Below are 20,681 nucleotides of genomic sequence, written 5' to 3' on the forward strand. Positions count from 1 at the left end.
CAAGAAAGCAAGTTTATGCAGCATCAACCAAAAAAAAAACAAAACCGCTTCCATTTCACCCCTCTGTTTGTTTGAAATACCTGTCCAGCTAAGCCTTAAATTTATTCAGGCTATCAACTTCCACAATAAGGGATGGAAGTCTGTTCCACCAACCAACTACCCGCTGGCTAAAGGCAAATTTCCGCACATCTATCCTACATCTGTTTTTCCTCAATCTGAATTTATGCCCTCTCAGGTGATTATTCTGAGCAAGAGGAAGAGTCCCATTGGCATTGAGCATGCTCAAACCATTCAAGGCTTTATACACCTCTATCAGATCACCTCGCCGGTGCCTAGTCTCCAGACACTGTAATTTGCAAAACTTAAGCCTTTCTTCGTAAGAGCAACCCTTTGTTCCATTCACTAATCTTGTTGCCCTTCTCTGTACTCGTTCCAGCAGCTCTACATCCTTCTTGAAATGAGGCCTCCAGACCTGTATACAGTACTCAAGATGTGGCCTGACCATTGCCTTATACAAGGGAATAATCACCTCCTTATCCCTGCTAGAAAAATTCCTATATATCATTGACAAGACACCATGAGCTACTCTTGCAGCCCGTCTGCACTGCTCAGAGAACTTCATATCTGCCTGCACAATTACCCCCAGGTCCTTTTCATTTTCTACCACTGTCAGTGTAGTACCACACAGTTGATACGTTGCTCTGGGGTTGCTGTTTCCCATATGTAGTACTTTACATTTGTACATGTTAAACTTCATTTGCCACCTCTCAGCCCATCTGCTCAACCTTTCCAGATCCTGTTGCAGCAGCATAGCGTCAGTAGTGTCCTTAACAAAGCGCAGAATGCGCTGGTCCCAAAGGAACTAGTAGTTGTTGGTGACTCTATTGTCAGAGAAAAGGGAAACATGCTTAAAAAGGATAGGTGGAACAGGACCAGGGTATGTCTGCCAGAGCAAAGGTTGATGAAGTAGAGCGGATATCATCTTTTAAGGGCACAAAAGGTGATATAGTTGTACATGTTGGCACTAATGATATTAAGAGAGTAGGAGACCGGCGGAATTACTTAACAAGTACAGTTCACTGTTGAAAAAAAGCCGTGAATTAGGGTTTAATTTGAAAGTGTCTGCAATTCTGCCCAGACACGATAGGAGGGAGTATATGATGAGAGCCCTGTCGATCAATTCAGCCCTGGAAAGGTTGTGCAAGGCTCAAGGGATAGAATTTTTTCAGCCTTACACTTTGCTTGTGTTAACAGGAGAGACTGCTTCTACAGGGATGGCATACACTTAAATAGAAAGGGTGCAAGAATGTTTGCTGATGTTATCGAGGCAGTGTTAGGTGGGTCGGAAAACTGCTAGATTGGGGGGATACAAAGATTAATAGATTAACAGTAGCCACTGGCAGATGTGAAAGTGATTCTTGCACTGCTTCTATTGGAATGAGCAGCAGCCTGGAAAATAAGATGTAGGATATTTCAGAGACTGCTGGGAGTCATTGGGGTACAAGTAAACACATGGGTTGTGTTAGGGTAGCTAAGAAAAAGAACAGGTGCATGTATACTTGCGTGTACACCAATTCTAGGAGTTTGGTAAATAAATTTGATGAATTTGAGGTATTGCTCAAAGCATCAAAGGCGGATATTGTTGGAATATCAGAGATGTGGTGTCACACAGATATAAGTAATGCAGAACTGCAATTTGGGGAGTACAAAGTCTACAGAAAGGATAGAAAGGGAGGAGGGGTTATGCTATTAGTTAAGAAACGCATAAAATCCAAGGAAGTGAAGCCAGTCGACATCGCTGGACAGTGCAGTGTCGAGTCAGTTTGGTGTGACATAAGCATTGGGAGATCAAAATTGAGAGTAGGAGTGTGCTATAGGCCTAATGACTCTGATGAGTATAATAAGAAACTGTACAGGGAAATAGAGTGGGCCAGTAAATCAAAGAGTCATATATTGGGTGATTTTAATTTCCAAGATATTGACTGGAATTTGTGGGTTAGTCACTCACACTAGCAAGGCTTTTGTGGATTTATTGGATGATTGTTTTCTAAATCAGCATGTTTGGGAGGCAACTAGAGGGAGCAATACTCTTGATTTGATTATCAGTAGTGATTCTTCATGCATTAAGAATCTGCAGATACAGGAACCACTAGGTGGCAGTGATTACAGTGTGCTGAAGTGGGATTTACTCAAGGAGGTAACTACCATCAGGGGTAAAGGGAAGGGTTATTGCTTTCATAAAGGTGACTACAATGGTCTGAGACAGTATTTAAATTCTATACAGTGGGACCAACTGATGATGTTACCAACAACAAACTCAAAATGGGAAGCACTCAAAGAACTTATCTTGGAAGCTACTAGGCTTTACATACCAAATAAGAAGTATTGTTCAAGGTTCAGGCCTAAATGGATGTCAGATGAACTAATGAGACACATGGCAGAGAAGAAAAATGCATGGGTCCTTCTTTGTGAATTGATCTAAGGGTTCGCTTACTTCCTTTTCTGCATCCTTTAATATAACTGGATAGATCCTATTCACCCCAGGTGCCTTTTTTTATGTTTATTCTCAACAATTTCTCCTCTACTTTACTCTCAGTTATTACAAAATCATCTAGCTCACTGCCAGTGTTTACTTCATCTATGGCATTCCACTTCCTGAATAACTCCTCATGTGTGAATGTAGATGCAAAATATTGATTTAGTTTGTTAGCTACTTGAGCAGGATCCTCAACTGTTGAACCATCAATATCCAGTGGACCAATCTGATTCATCCCTCTCCTTCTAGAGTTTACATAGGTAAAGAACTCTTTTCTGTTTTTCTTTGCATCCTTTGCCAAGGATTTCTCATAATCTGCCTTTGCCTGCCTAATCTCCTTTGTGACTTGGTTACAGACCAGCTTATATCTATCATAGGCTTCCATGTCACCCATTAATTTATATGTATCCCATTCATTTGTCTTCTCTGCCATATGTCTTATTAGTTTATCTGACATCCATTTAGGTCTAAACCTAGAACAATATTTCTTAGTTGGTATGCAAAGCCTAGTAGCTTCCAAGATAAGTTCTTTGAATGCTTTCCATTTTGAATTTGCTGTTGGTAACATCATCACCAGTTCGTCCCACTGTATAGAATTTAAATACTGTCTCAGACCATTGTAGTCGTCTTTATGAACGCAAAAACCCTTCCCTTTACCACTGATGGTAGTTACCTCTTTGAGTAAATCCCACTTCAGCACACTGTAATCACTGCCACCTAGTGGTTCCCTTATTTGCAGATTCTTAATGCATGAAGAATCACTACTGATAATCAGATCAAGAGTATTACTGCCTCTAGTTGCCTCCCAAACATGCTGATGTAGAAAACAATCATCCAATAAATCCACAAAAGCCTTGCTAGTGTGCGAGTGGCCAACAAGGCTTTTGTGGATTTATTCCAGTCAATATCTGGGAAATTAAAATCCCCCAATATAAGACTCTCTGATTTACTGGCCCACTCTATTTCCCTGTACAGTTTCTTATTATACTCCTCAGAGTCATTAGGCCTATAGCACACTCCTACTCTCAATTTTGATCTCCCAATGCTTATGTCACACCAAACTGACACGACACTGCACTGTCCAGCAATGTCGACTGGCTTCTCTTCCTTGGATTTTGTTTCTTAACTAATAGCATAACCCCTCCTCCCTTCCTATCCTGTCTATCCTTTCTGTACACATTGTACTCCCCAAATTCCAGTTCTGCATTCCTTACATCTGTGTGACACCACGTCTCTGATATCCCAACAACGTCTGCCTTTGATGTTTTGAGCAATACCTCAAATTCATCAAATTTATTTACAAAACTCCTAGCATTGGTGTACATGCAAGTATACATGCACCTGTTCCTATTCTTAGCTACCCAGCACAACACATGTGTTTACTTGTACCACAATGACTGCCAGCAGTCTCTGAAATATCCTGCATCATGTTTTCCAGGCTGCTGCTCATTCCAATAGAAGCAGTGCAAGAATCACTTTCACCTCTGCCAGTGGCTATTGTTAATCTATTAGTCCTTGTATCCCCCCAAACTAGCAGTTTTCCAACCCACCTAACACTGCCTTGATAGCATCGGCAAATATTCTTGCACCCTTTCTATTTAAGTGTATCCCATCCCTGTAGAAGCAGTCTCTCCTGTTAACAAGTACAGACCAGGCTGAAAAAAATTCTACCCCTTGAGCCTTGCGCAATCTTTCCAGGTGGAAAAATTGTGCAAGGCTCAAGATTTTACACAATTTTTATGTCATACCAAACTGATTTAACATGGCACTAGTCTCCCCCCCCATGTTCACTGGATGTGCTGCCTTAGATTTTGTGCTTCTTAACTAAGTGCATAACTCCCTGTCATTTATGTCCTGTCTCTGCTTTCTGAGTACATTGTACTTCCTGTATTTAATTCTGAATCCCATATATCTGAATGATACTATGAATGTTATGGTATCCTCACAGTGTGCATTTGATTTACCAGTTCTGCACTTCAAATTAACCCACATGTACATATTAGTAACCCTAACACAGGCCATGTATTTGCTTTTTACACAAAGACCTCCAGCAGGCCTTGAATTCCCTGACACCTTTCTTTCCAGGCTGCTGCATGTTCCAACATATTCCCCTCCTCTTTGCTTGTTATTGTTTGTGCTCATTTCAAAAATTTTACCTACAACTATTAAAGATTTATATTTTATTAAGACTTTATACATTTGTGCTACAGGAAATTTTTTATATATTTAAATAATCTATATTTCAGACATGCTTGCAATATCAATCTGTTAGGAACTCTAAGAGTTTTAGAGCTGTGTAGGCGTATGTCTCACTTAAAGGTAAGTCCATAACACATGGGTAACTAATTTTATTAGATAAGATAATAATTAGATAAATATGTGTTTGTTTCAATAAGTAATTACATATCTACATTAAAGGGAAAAAAGCCTGTTTGTTTGTTCATTACTGAAAATTAAACTTTGTACATTAGATATATCACCACCTGCTGTTGCTCTTATTCTCAAATATTTCATTATGATGACTCTCTCTCTCTCTCTCTTCCCTGAAAAAATGCAATATTATTATCTTGTCTTCAACTTGTCATATTAAAGTTTTTTTGTCTAACTCATGGGGAAAAGTGGTCATACAGGCTTAGTAAAATCCACCTAAGATTCATGGCCTTTCAAATGTTGATGATGTAATCCCAAATGAGGCATTGCATCATCAACATATGTAGGTAGCAAGGTACAAAGGGGCCAAAATTTACTTTTAGCAATTATAAACTTTTATATTTTTAAAATTTCAAAAGTTTAGTACAAATGGTAAATAATGAAAATATCTTATTCTTATCAATGGCAAAAGTAAGTATTTTTAGCATTTATAGTTATATTTGAAGACTTTAAATAACATTGCAATAAGTTAACAGTCACCTTCTGAAAGTGATATAAACAGTAATGAAATTTCTGAAGACTTGATATCGTTGAAAACATTAGATTGCCAACCAAATTCAAATTTTGATCAAAATATTTGTGAAAATTAATATGCAAATATAATTTAAAAATACACTACAAAATATTGAAATTATGTGATGAACATTTTACTCTTCCTATTTTTCTTTTTAAACTGGAGGAGAGGCTTTTTTTTTTTTTTTTTTTTTTTTTTTTTTAAAGAAATTAAAATTCAGCAAAAATATAAGATATAACTGCTTCAGGAAAGACTTGGTGACCTTGAAATACTAGCAGAACAGATTGATGTTTTGGAAAGCACTGATATGAGCAACATATTTAAAGAATTTGCAATAGTTAAAGCATTAACGTAAAAAGTTAACACAAAAAATTATACCCAGAAGTAATTGTATTTTAAAATTTTTATATAAAATTATATTAATATCTGTACATTGTATTTTAGGGTATTTTTTAGTTATAGTATTTCGGAATTATAAAAAAGGAAACTTCGGATTTTCATTTATTACTTCAAGGGCATATTTTTAAATTTATGTGCATGTATCTCTGGAATTGTGGGCCCCAAGTGCCAAGCGATTTTCTTCCTGTGATTAGAGGGTGATCTCCAAAGTGATATAGTTTTGTTTATTTTCTAGTGTGGCTGTTATTTTATTTACTTGAAGTGGTTCTGTGCTTTAAAGGTCAAAAGTAAAACCCAGAAAGGCAATCCACCTTTCTTTTCTTATTCTTTATCTCTATCACTAACCAACTCTACTAACTTAAACAACCACTTGGTCACTGATGGCACTACTCCTGCCTCCACGTGGTGGGGCCGGTAACCTGGAGGATAAACCAACCCCCAGGACTAAAAGGAGCAAAGATGGAAACAAATGAATTTCCATGTTTTAGAGCCAAAGTTCTCCCAACAAAGTGACAAGAATTAGCATAGGTATATGATGCAAGAAAGCAAGCTTATGCAGAATCGGCCAAAAAAAAAAAAAAAAAAAAAAAAAAAACCACTTCCATTTCACTCCTCCATTTGTTCGAAATACCTGTACAGCTGTGCCTTAAATTTATTTAGGCTATTAACTTCCACAACAAGGGATGGAAGTCTGTTCCACCAACAGACTTCCATCCCTTGCCTTTAACCAACTACCCGCTGGCTAAAGGCAAATTTCCGCACATCTATCCTACATCTGTCTTTCCTCAATCTGAATTTATGCCCTCTCAGGTGATTATTCTGAGCAAGATGAAGAATCCCATCAGCATTGAGCATGCTCAAACCATTCAAGGCTTTATACACCTTATCAGATCACCTCGCCGGTGCCTAGTCTCTAGACACTGTAATTTGCAAAACTTAAACCTTTCTTCGCAAGAGCAACCCTTTGTTCCATTCACTAATCTTGTTGCCCTTCTCTGTACTCGTTCCAGCAGCTCTACATCCTTCTTGAAATGAGGCCTCCAGACCTGTATACAGTACTCAAGGTGTGGCCTGACCATTGCCTTATACAAGGGAATAATCACCTCCTTATCCTTGCTAGAAAAATTCCTGTATATCATTGATAAGACACCATGAGCTATTCTTGCAGCCCGTCTGCACTGTCAGAGAACTTCATATCTGCTTGCACAATTACCCCCGGGTCCTTTTCATTCTCTACCACTGTCAGTGTAGTACCACAGAGTTGATAAGTTGCTCTGGGGTTGCTGTTTCCCATGTGTAGTACTTTACATTTGTCAATGTTAAACTTCATTTGCCACCTCTCAGCCCATCTGCTCAACCTTTCCAGATCCTGCTGCAGCAGCATAGCATCAGTAGTGTCCTTAACAACCCTGCCAACCTTTGTATCGTCTGCAAACTTGGACATTAAGCTTGATATACCATCATCAATATCATTTATAAATACAGAAAATAATAATGGACCCAACACTGAACCCTAAGGGACTCCACTAATAACATTAGTCCACGATGAGCAGTGTCCATTGATTACCACTCTCTGTCTTCTCCCCCTCAACCATCCCTTTATCCATAGTGGCAATTTGCCTCCAATGCCACACTGCTCCAATTTGTGCAGCAGTTTTCCATGTGCAACAGTATCAAAAGCCTTTCTAAGATCCGAATATATATTATATCAAAGTTATTCCCTGCATCCAGTTCTTTTGTGACTGCATCATAGTATCCAATCAAATTGGTCAGGCAAGACTTTCCCTTAACAAAACCATGCTGTGTCCGAGCTATAACTGAAGTCTTGTCTAGATGATCCTGCAGTGCTTCTTTAACCAGTGCCTCCATTAATTTTCCTGGAACAGAAGTTAAACTCACAGATCTATAATTACTTGTATCAGCCTTTGATCCTCCTTTGTGAATTGGGGTCACATATGATACTGACTGTAACTTCTCTCTCTCAAAGAGAATGAAAAAGGACACTGACAGACAGGAATTACTAGCTATCAAAATAATACATTCTCTGTCGACACAACCTGTGAACAAGTTCTCCCCCTTCATCATTCAGAGATGCCTCAAACATGCCACAGGTTCACCAAAAATTGTGAAACGTCTCCAATCTGGAGCTTTGTTAACAGAGACCACCAATTCTTGATACTGAACTATTATTACATCTGACATCCTTGCATGGAATCCCAGTTCAAATCACACCACATACACCCCCAATTCTTCAAAGGGAGTGATCACTGAATAGGATTTATTGAACATCCCTGAAGATGAAATAGTTCAGGAACTTAAAGAACAAAAAGTCACTCAGGCAAAAAGGATCATGATCTGTGAAGATGGCAGTTTAGTCCCTACCCGGAGTATAATTTTAACTTTCAGTTTTCAAAACCTACCAGCTTCAGTCAAGGCAGGATATTTAAACTGTCATGTTCGGTCATATATCCCGAACCCCCTAAGATGTTTTAAATGCCAGAAATTTGGCCATTCTCAGACAGCATGCCGTGGAGATGCAACATGGCAAACTGTGGGTGTAAAACTCATACACAAAGAGAATGTAAGGCATCAACCCCACAGTGTCCAAATTGCAAGGGTAACCAACCGGCATATTCCAGACTGTGACCTCTGGAAGTTGGGAAAAAAATACAAAAGTATAAAATTGAAAATAAAATTTCCTACCAAGAGGCAAGAAAACAAGTAAAATTAAGTATGCCAAAATGCACCTATGCTTCTGCTACTTGCAGTCATCAAGCAGCAGCATGTCAGACAGAAGTGTCCATCCCTCCAGACACATCGATCTCAGACTGGGCTCAATTAGTCCTCTCAGACCATCGTCCATCTCCACCAAACGTAATAGACCAATGCAATAATATACCATTGACAGTTCCATCCCAGAGAGTTCCCCGTTGTCAAGCAGTGGATAATTTGCAGAAATCTCATCCTGTTGAGATGAAGCAATCTCATCTATCAAACATGGACACAGATGATACTACCAACTCAGAAGATCTGCTTGAAATACATGCTGATATGGAAGAAGGCAATGACACAAGATGCCCAAATTTTTCAAGAAAAGAAAAATCAAAACCCTACAGATATAAACAAGAAACTTACGAAAAGCAGAAAGACTTCTCTTCCACTCACAAAAACAAATAAGGGAACGAATCATACAATGGAATTGCAGAGGTTTTTGCAGCAATATTGATGATATCTATGAACTAATTCACCATTACAATCCTGCTGCCATATGCTTACAAGAAACAAATTTAACAACAAAAATATCCATTTCAGTCAAAAACTGTACTATCTTCAGAAAAGATTAAACTAAACTAAAAGCCCCATGGAGGAGTAGCTATACTAGTGGAATCACTAGTCCCCTCCAGGCACATTCCATTGCAAACACCATTAGAAGCTGTTGCTTCCTGTTTAGTAATCGGTATCACATTGACAGTGGTCTCGATATATCTTCCGCCAAACCATCCATGCGCAATTCAGGATCTGAAAAATCTTATTTCTCAGTTACCGTTTCTTGTCTGTCTATTAGGAGATTTTAATGGACATCATCCATTGTGGGGCTTCTCTGGTCTCAAATGGGTGTGGTGAGCTTATTGAATTGCTACATAACAGAGAGAATTTGACACTATTGAACACGGATTTACCTGCTTACATCCACTTTCCTACTGGCTCAACCACTTCAATAGATCTCTCAATCTGCTCTCCGATCTTCTTCTTCCCAACTATAGAGCGGGCAGTACATGACAATCCTCTAAACAGTGACCATTATCCACTGATTTGTAGCATTCCAACCACCCAGTCCAAACAAACAGAAACAAAAAAGAAATGGAAATTTTTGAAAGCTAACTGGACAAAATTTACCAATCATGTATCTTTTGACGAGGATATCATTGAGTCTTCTGCTATTGACATTGCCACCGATCATATCAAAACGCAGATACTAACAGCTGCAACAGCCGCCATCCCACAGTCTCAAATAAGAAACTGTCAGCTTACTAATCACTGGTGGAATGGTGATTTAAAAGAAGCAAAAAGAGAAAAAAAACGCAGGATGGAACACCTTCTGCAAATATCCAACCACTGCCAACCTTATTAACTTCAAGAGAATGAGAGCCAAAGCTTGTTACATCCGGTGAAAGGCCAAAAAAGATTCATGGATAAAAATCTGAGAATCAAGTGGGTGCAGCTGCAGTCTACCCTAATACAACTGTTTCAATTTCACTTCCAACCGAATGCAGCAATTATACTGCTGAGCTTCATGCTATTAAGCTTGCTCCAAAAAACATCTCACTGCTGTCAATAAATAAAAGTCAGGTGCAACTTACGGTCCGTCATTTTTTGGTCGATTGTCCCTTACACTTAACCATCCGGTCAAACACTTTTCAAACCTCTCCGTGTTGAATATATCACCTGATTTTTCTAATTTCTTAGGAAATGAAGCAAATATTGAAGAACTTTTATTGCATCTAAAACATATTGGCTTGTTCAGGAGCATATGATTTAACATCTATAACTATATGTTGCCTGTAAATAAACAATGTAAATAAATAAATAAACAGACACAATTTGGTCTCAGTAGCCCTTGTGTCATTAAGCCAAATACCAACAACAACATCAGAAAATGTGCTCTATCACTGGTGCATCTTTAGCAGCTAGTTTCTTTGTGTCGTTTTCGAACCATAGACGATCGCAAATGTAGCATATAGAACAGAAATCATTTTTCATAAATATTCTTTCACACTCTCAATGTGCATTCTTACATAAATAGTAGTTGGCATAAGGAAAAGGAGCTTGATAATTTAAACTCATCTACTCCACAATTGGAGAAGTGTTCTGTTGTAAATAATTAATACCCACTTCGGGTACATTATTGTTAGATGGAGCAGCATTGCTGGTTGAAGGCACTGCTAAATCCAACACTTGATTTTCTGTTTGTCTTTTATGCAATTTTGATAGTCTTTGTCATTCTCACACACTTGTTGCTACCGCCATCTTTATATTGTTGGGTTGGCTTGCTCGATACTCTTGACAGTGCTCTCCATTTGACTTTGGCATCATTGAACACAATGGTTGTAGCAGTTTGGCCTTCAGTCCCTTTCACTGTTTTTTTTTTTTTTTTTTTTTGCATACACTGCTTCTGTTAATGCATCATGGTATCTAGTCAAATTGGTCAGAAACGATTACCCCTTAATGAATCCATGCTCTGACTGAAGTATAACTGCACTATTGTCTAGATGGTCCTGCATTGCTTCTTTAACCATGACTCCATTATTTTCCCTGGAACAGAAGTAAAGCTAATTGATCTAAGCTTTACTGGGGATACATCTTTTTGTATTTTGCTCCTTTATATATATATATATATATATATATATATATCTATATATATATATATACACACACACCGATGAGCCAAAACATTATGACCACCTACCTAATACGATGTTGGTCCTCCATGAGCAGCCAAACCAGCTTGTACCCGGCGAGGCATGAATGCTACAAGATTTCTAAATGTGTCTTGTGGTATCTGGTACCAACGCATAACCAGCAGATCCTTTAACTCTTGTAAGGTGTGGTTGAGACATTGCAGATCGGAGTTGCTGTTCCAACACAACACAGACCACATATGCTCAATAGGAATGATGCCTGTGGAATTTGGAGGCCAGGGCAATACCTGGATGTCTTCCTCATGTTCTGCAAACCAGTCTCGAACAATCTGGGTGGTGTGGCATGGCGCATTATCCTGCTGAAAAACAGCACCGCCAGAGGGGAAGGCCATTGCCATGAAAGGATGTACCTGGTCAGCAATAATGTTTAGGTAGGTGGTAGACGTCAGAGTGCCTGGCACATGGATGACTGGACCCAGGGTATCCCAGCAGAACATCACCCAAAGCATGACACCACTGCCACCGGCTTGTTTTCATCTCATAGTGCAGCCAGGCGCCGTCACTTCCCCAGGTATACGATGCACACGTACCTGGCTGTCCACATGGTGCAACAGTAAACATGATTCATCAGACCAGACGACCTTTTTCCAATCACTCTAGATCCAGTTTTGATGCTCATGTTCCCATTGTAGGCACTGTTGCCAGTGAACTGTGGTTAGCATGGGCACTTGAAGCGGCCTGTGGCTATGTGCCGCCATTTTCAGCAGGGTTCGATGTACTGTGTGTTGTGACACGTTACTCCCATCACCAGCATTCCAATTACTGGCAAGTTGAGCCACAGTCACCCTTCTGTTGCCACGTACCATCCGGGAGAGCCTTCGCTCACCTCGAGCATCAATGAGCCATGGTCATCCAACACCTTGCGGGAAGTTCTGGGTTTTCCCTCCTCAGACCACTTTCGGTAGGTACTAACCATGGCTGACCATGAGAATCCCACCAGCCATGCCATTTCAGATATGCTCTTTTCCAGTTGTCTGGCCATTACAATTTGGCCTTTGTCAATCTCTCTTAAGTCTGCTGCCTTTCCATTCAGAAGAACAAGAGTAATATTGATTAACAGAACTCAGTATCAGGTGTTTTTTATATGTGTCCCGACCCGCACAGGCGCTGTAGTTCACCTGCAGTTGCTTCGATTTGCATAACGACTTGCTGGTCATAATGTTTTGGCTCATTGGCGTATATATAAACGTTGTATTAATATATTGAATTAAGTATGCATAAATGGATGTGAAAGTTACACAAAGCACCAATAACTAGAAGGGTGAGGGAAGTAGAAAAAGAAGTGTAGTAGATATGTGAAAGGTGAAAGAATGTTAATATCTAGAGGTTATGATGAATTAAGAAAATTATGCGCTGAATTTCCAAGCCATTATAAAGTGGAGGAACTGTAAAGTAAAATTAGTACATCAAAATACTAATAAAATGCAAATAAACTGAAAATAAAAATGGTAAAGCTGTCATCAGATATAAGGGGGGAAACATTTTTGGTAAATGATTTAATATAGGTAATGCAAAAATGCTTGATCTGATGTCAGCTGAAATAAATATTGATACATGATACTAAAAATGTTTCCCCCCATATCTGATGACAGCTTTACCATTTTCATTTTATTTGCTTTTCATTTTATTTGCATTTTATTTTTATTTTCATTTTATTTGCATTTTATTAGTATTTTGATATCATTCACCTTTAATATATATATATATATATATATATATATATTAAAGGTGAATGATAGGGAAAAAATGTGAAAAAACCTAAATGATGCCCTTTTTCTACTAGTTTTCTTTATACTTTTATCTGTTATCTATTTTTTTTCTCTAGTTTATTTACTTCAACCTTATATGTATACTTTTGCATTCTTTGCTGCTGCTTAGCACACTTGGTGCATTTGTCATATAACTTTATATATATATATATGCTGGGTGGTTATAAAATAAGTTTCCCTATTCAGAAGACCCTAATGTCAAAACGGTTAGAGATAGCACTGTGAAAATCAGTGGGTATGTCATTTAGGATATGGGGAAGCAATTTATAGAAGAAAAACAATTTGTTCAAATTTCTGCCAGCAGGGGAGAAATTGGCACTGTAAACATGAGATGGGATACTTAGCTTAGGAGTAGATTTTAATATCAGAACTTCGAAATCTACAGATATTGTTCTATGTGCTTTCTTTTACTTGAGATGACATTCTGAAAACAGAGGACTGCGTGCGGCACAGTTTTGTGTAGCATCTCATTGGGGATGTTGGCTACGTGCTGTTTAATGCTTGCTTTCAAATCAACAAGCATCTGTAAGTTGCCATGGTAAACTCTCTCTTTCAGGTATCCCCATAGCCAGAAGTCACAGGGATTGAGATCTGCTGATCGGGCTGGCCAGAACTGCAGAAAGTCTCTAGAAATGATTTCTGAATGTTGAACGGAGCAGTTCCTTCACTTGTCGACCAACATGAGGAGGGGCACCATCTTGCATGAACACTACAGTCTCTAAGCATTGCCTTTCTTGCAAAGCAGGAATATTGTAATCTCTTAGAAGAGCGCAGTACCGTGTACTAGTTACCATACACCTTATAGGGTCATGAGGTGTAGACTCTTCAAAGAAAAATGGTTTGATTATAAACTCTGCTGCGAATCCACACCATACTGTAACTGATGGACTTTGTAGTGGTCTTTCATGCACAGCAGATGAATGAGAAGTTCTCCATATTCGGCAGTTTTGTGCATTTATAGCCCCATGAAGAGTGAAATGTGCCTCATCAGACCACAAGATCCTTCGAGCCCATGTATCATAAAGTTCCATACGAGCTAGAAATCATAGAGCAAAGTCTATTCGTTGTTGCTGATCACAAGACTTTAGTTCTTGCACTACGTGAATCTTGTATGGGTAAAAAAAAAAGGTAAAGTGCAGCCATTATCAGCCCACTGCAGGATGGAAGCCTCCTCAACAATTCATGCTGAGAGAAATGGACCATAATCTGCCACGCTGGTCCAGTGCAGGATGGCAGATCGACCGTATTCAGCAGTCAGGGGCTTGAACCCCGGTCTACTCAAAGAGCGTGTGCCACTGCACTCCCGCTCCTGACCACTCGGCTATGGAGGCCTTGTATGGGAACCAGCATAAAATTATTCGAAGCACTTTATGTACAGTAGACCAAGGGAGGTTCAAGTCTCTTGACACACCTCTAGCACTACTGACTGGTAGTGTTTTGCATTCTGATCATTGCAACTGCCACTTCATCCACTACCTCCGTTCCGATACGTGGTTGTCCTCTGCCTGGAATTACACCTAACTCCCGGGTCAGTCACTTCAAATTTCTTTATTAGTTTTTGAATCCCCACTGACATCAAAGGTGCTTTATGCAAACCTTTAAGTTTCCAATATTCATGTAGTGCTGCATTAGTATTACTATTATTCTGGTAGAAAAGGTTTACTAAAAGAACACATTACTTTTTTGTAAGAGTCGTATTGGTTATTTTTACAGTGGCATTGGCCTTTCTGCTTTTATGTAACAGGATGTCATTTGCATAAGCAGCATAATTTGAAGTAAATGACAACTTTTACATATGTGCAGCACCAATTTTTCCCATGGTGGCAGAAATTTGAATTAACTTTTTTCTCCTACAAATCACTTCCACACACCCTAAATGACGTACCCACCAACTTTCACAGCACTGACTCTAACTGTTTTGACACTAGGGTCTTCTTAATAGGGAAACTTATTTTATAACCACCTGGTATATATAATTTTATTATTATTATTTTTTTTTGTGTGTATGTGTAAAACAATTTTTCAAAGACAGTGACATGTATTCACTTCTGCACAAATACATTTCAATCTATGAATTTTGTGATATATACAGTTCTATATTACTTTAAATTACATTATTCTTTATTTACAGTAAATTTAAGAGCACATCACTAAGAATATAGGCGCCTCCGTAGCCAGGTGGGAAGGAGCAGCAGTGGTAGCACACGCTTCTTGATTAGACCGGGGTTCGAGCCCGTCACCACCAAATACAGAGGATGCGGAAAGGTCAGCGAATGACCACCGCATATTCCCGGAGCAATATGGCCTTAGTTGCTAATGCTCCTAAAAAAACCAAATAACAACTAAGAATATTGTAACTTTATAAAAATAATTGCCCTTGTTGTAATTCATATATTTATGGAATTGTTTTTCTCTTCTATTTTAGTCTGTGCTTCATGTCTCCACTGCCTATTCGTTTTCTGATAGAAATGAGATTGAGGAAATTATTTATCCTGCAAAAATATCTGCCAGGAATTTGCTTAACATTCTAGAGTAAGAATGATACATATATTGCTCTTTAAAGCGTAATATTCAGGTAACATAACAGCAAAATAAAAATAGTTTTGTACTTCCCATCATTTTCAAGGAAAAGAATATATGAATAAAATTTAATTGCAATTAATAATTTAGCAAATTAAACACAAAATATAAATTTTTTTTTTTTTTTTTTTTTTTGTGACTGACATCCTTTACTAATATTTTTTTTTTTTTTTTTGGGTATCCAGCATTTTTTTAAAAATAATATCACCATAATTTCTGTTTTACCAATACCTAAGAAAAGAGTGTCATGTTGCTTTTTAAACTAGGTTTGATGTGGCTTCATATCTGCTGTCCTGCTTAATTCTTCTACCTTGTGAGCCAAAAAAATTCTCTTTTATTTTTACTTAACTTTTTTCATGAGAATTTATTCTTAAAGTGTGGATGATGTTGATGTAGATGACTGAAGCTTTTGATCAATAAATCAATGTTCTACGTTGATTTATTATCTAAGTCAGCTTCTAAAACTTAAAATAATTGTGTACCACTTCTGAGAGTTTAGTCTTACTGGTGTACCTTCTCAGGCAAAGATAATTTGGGTGTGGTTTTAATAAAACTATTTTATCTAAACTAGAGCAAATACAGTACAACATATGGTATTCGTTTATTGATATATAATGTATTAGAGGAAGAAATGCACAAGGCATAATTTCTTATGGGTTTAAGTATTAACTATATAATATCAGTGTAGATATACCATAGTTTACCCATAAATTTGAACTACATATGTATCGTAACGGCATCATTTCAATTATATCTCATATTGTGGGTGCCTTCACAACGAGATAGCTGGTATTGCACTACTTCAAATAAATAACACTTCTCTAGTAGAGAAGACTACTGTTATTTATTTTCAGTTGATACCACCACCCAGACAATCATTTCGAAGCTAGTGGACTTCATCATCATTGTGTGGGCAGGTACCCTGGTAATGCAACTTGCCATCACAGTTGCAAAGTTATTTCCACAATATGAGAGATGCCAAATGGTGTAGGTAATAATAATGTATTAGAAGACGAAATGCACAAGGCATATTTTCTTATTCATCATCAGTGGGTGGGCAGGTACCATCACAGTTGCAAAGTTATTTCCACAATATGAGAGATGCCAAATGGTGTGGGTAATAGTAATGTATTTATCACTATATCTACTGAAAATAAATAACGGTAGTCTTCTCTACTAGAGAAGTGTTATTTATTTGAAGTAGTGCAATACCAGCTATCTCATTGTGAAGGCACCCACAATATGATATACAATTAAAACAATACCTTTACACTACATACGTAGTTCAAATTTATGGGTAAACTATGGTGTATCTACACCGATATTATATAGTTAATACTTAAACCCATAAGAAATTATGCCTTGTGCATTTTGTCTTCTTGCGACTTCCTAGGGTGACTTTCCTAGAGCGTTTTTTTTTTTTTTTTTTTTCCTGAGCGACTGAGTTTTTTTTTCTTGTTTTACTTCATTTTATAAGTCCTTTTGTTAATTAGCTCTACTTTTTAAAAGATAAAAAGAGAGCCAGAAAAAGGAAAGTACCTTTTTCTTTACTTTTTTTTAGTTTACTAACTATACTAACTCCTACACTTGGCCACAAGCGGCACTGCTCCTGCCTCCCCGTGGTGGGGCCGGTAACCTGAGTGGAAAAGCTAATCCCTCAGGGCGAAAAGGAGCTGACATAGATAAAGAAAACTATCCAGCATTAGAGCCTTAAAGCTTAAATACCAAAGATTGGTATAATTCTAATCAAGGTAATGCACAAAGTAAGCGCTTAAAAAAACAATGACCAAACAGTATCCAACCTTTCTTATTATCTAGTCAACCAGCGAGTAAACTCTCCATTTATGACACAGATTCCTAGAACATGCTGCCGGATCACCTAAAATGGTCAAAAGGTTACAGTTAGGGGATTTACTAGTTGAAACGACACAGCCTAAACATTCTAAACTGTTGTTAATGCTTTCAACCTTTGGGGTATTCCTGTTAAAACCATCCCACTCACCCATAAATAGTTCCAAAGGTGTTATCTCTGAATGGGATCTATTGAATGTAACAGAAGAGGAGCTTGTGCAAGAAATGAAAGATCAAAAGTTGTACAAGCTAAGAGAATTCTGACTTGTAGGGATGACAATCTCATTCCAACCCGTAGTATAATACTCACTTTCAATACACCAAACTTACCAAATACTGTTAAAGCTGGTTATCTGAATTGTCATATCCACCCCTATATTCCAAATCAAATACACTGTTATAAGTGCCGAAAATTCAGACACTCTCAGACAATATGTCGAGAAAACGATGTATGCCCAAAATGTGGTTCCCAAGAACAAGCTCAAACAGATTGTACTGCAACATCTCCAGTTTGCCCAAATTGCAAGGGAGATCATCCAGCACATTTGAAAAACTGATTTATGGAATCTTGGAAAAACAATGCAGAAATTATAAAGTCGAACATAAGGTAGTATTAGTAGTAGTGGCATGTGATGCAAGAAAGCAAGTGTATGAGCTTATGCAGCATCAGCCAAAAAAAGGTGACTTATCAAGAAACCAGATGACAAATAGTGAAAGATAATCTAGCATGTACATATGTTAATGTTATAATGAAATGTTGCTCGGTTGCGACTGAAGCCAATGACTCAATTCCACCTGACAAATCGCTTGCTGAATGGGCTAGAGCAGGCACGGGCAACCTTTCCTAGTTCGGAGGCCAAATTATCATTCTGTCTCCAAGTCAAGTGCCGGACCAAATTATTAAATAAAATAAATTAATATTAAATGAATTAAAACAAGTTGCTACTTCATATTTCATTTATCTATAATATAATGCTTTGGTATAAAGCTCTACATAAATTTTATAATATAATGAACGACATAACAATTTAATATGAAGATTGGCCTTGTACTTGAACTACGAGACTATCAATATTGACGGTAATATTACTTAAGCTTAAATTGTTAAGGAAGAAGCACTTTTTTTTTTTTAATTTTACACAACAACTTACAACATTCACTGAGTAATAAAGCATTAGTCAAAATTTAATGAAGTTGAGTCTTTTCAACAGCGTTTTGAAGTTAACCCAATTACTGTTTGCCTTACAACACAGTAGAGTTCATTCACACAGCGGGGAGACAACAACAACAAACAAACAACGTAATTATTAAATGATTACTTCCCACAGATGTCTGGTAAAATGTCACTACAGGTAATCCCCCACATACACATAAATAGCAAGCTAATATGCATATCATTTAAGAGTTTAGTCCAATTAAATTAGATGAAAGGGAAAAAAAGAAAACTCAGAAAATCATGGATGATATAGCTTTGTCATCTTTTATGACTCAAAAAACCGAAATTGTGATTCTAATAAGAAGAGTTTTCCACACTTCAACGAATAAAGTGTTCGGGTTTTCAAGTTTTGATTCAATAAAGTAGCAGCTGATTCGGTTTACTAGTGATTCCTATCAGCAGAATCCACTGTATTAAATTTTAATGAATTGTTTTCTGCAGCTACAAAAAAACTATGATAAAGTAAAATAAAAAATTCTGCCATTACCTTTAAAAAACCCTTACGTATATCCTTGCACATATGCGTGTAGTCTAAGCCATTGCTTGATTCTTCTTCTTTCAAGTCCAGCTTTCAGGTAATTTAGGTATTGGTAGAACAAAATAGTAGATAACAAATCTGACATAACTATGGAATAACTGTCTGACACAATATGAGAACTTTATGGAGGAAGAATCCCATGAGCTCTGAGCTTGCTCAAACTATTCAAGGTGTTATACACCTTGATCAGATCACCTCACTGGTGCCTAGTCTTCAGACGCTGCAGTTTGCAGAATTTAAGCCATTCTTGGTAAGAGCAATCCTTTGTCCCCCTCACCAACCTTACCCTTCTCTGAACTTGTCCAGCAGCTCTACACCCATCCTAAAATCAGTCCTCCAGACCTGTATGCAGCACTCAAGGTGTGGCTTGACCATTGTCTTATACAGTGGAATAATCATCTTATTCCTGCTAGCAGAATTCATGTATATCGTTGATAAAACCCCACGAACTGTCTTGGCAGCCTGTCTTCATTACCCAGAAAATTTCATGTCTGACTGCACAATTACTCCCAGGTCTTTCTCATTTTCCACTACCTTGAGTGTAGTACTGCTCTGTTTGCACATTACTATGGTGTTACTGCTACCCATTTGCAGTACTTTGCATATATCAGTTAAACTTCAATTGTCATTTCTCAGACCATTTGCTCAACTTCTGTAGATCTTGTTCATACACTCATTAGCCACCCTACCAACCTTTGTGTCATCTGCAAACTTGAATATTAAGCCTGATATACTTTCGTCCATATCATTGATAAATATGGAAACCACCAATAGTTCCGCCATGGAACCCTGAGGGACTCCGCTAATAACGTTAGACCACGATGAGCAGTGTCCATTGATTACCACTCTCTGTTTTCTACCATTCAACCATTATTTTATCCATAGCAGCAACTTGCTCCTAATGCCATACTACTAAAATTGTACAGCAATCTTCATTGTGCAATAGTATTAAAAGCTTTCCTGTAACCCAGGTATATGATATCATAATTATTATTTGCATTCAGTTCTTTTGTGATCACACCATAGTAATCAATCAAATTTGTGAAACAAGATTTCCCCTTAACAAACACTGTTTTTGAAGTATAGTTGCAGTCCTGTCTAGATGATGCTGCATTACTTATTTTAAACTAACAGACCTGTAATTACTCATGCCACCCTTTGATTCCTCTTTGTGAAATGGGGATAGGTTCACACATCTCCAGTCTAATAGGCTAACCTACCACTCAACAGCAAGTGGAAAGTCCCTCATGAAGACTGTAGACCAATAATCCAGGAAAAATGCAAGTACCAGTGTTAGTTATTATGGCAGCAATAGCTTGACAATAAACTTCGAAGTATTAAACCAAATCTTGAGCGATGGCCTTCAAG

General features: G+C 37.8%; 1 protein-coding gene across 1 annotated transcript in view; it reads left to right on the forward strand.

The window, feature by feature from the left end:
- Positions 1 to 15,677, forward strand: part of LOC150077605 (putative fatty acyl-CoA reductase CG5065) — a 41,050-nt gene extending 25,373 nt beyond the window's left edge. The window contains exons 4-5 of the mRNA XM_090386661.1: positions 4,783 to 4,855; positions 15,554 to 15,677. Coding sequence (XP_090242787.1) covers positions 4,783 to 4,855; positions 15,554 to 15,664 — 184 coding nt within the window. The 3' untranslated portion in view covers positions 15,665 to 15,677. The remainder of the gene's footprint in view (positions 1 to 4,782; positions 4,856 to 15,553) is intronic.
- The last annotated feature ends 5,004 nt before the right edge of the window (positions 15,678 to 20,681 follow it).

The sequence above is a fragment of the Mastigoproctus giganteus genome, chromosome 12 (assembly GCF_048544385.1).
Source record: "Mastigoproctus giganteus isolate SK-2022 chromosome 12, ASM4854438v1, whole genome shotgun sequence".
Taxonomy (NCBI): Eukaryota; Metazoa; Arthropoda; class Arachnida; order Uropygi; family Thelyphonidae; genus Mastigoproctus; species Mastigoproctus giganteus.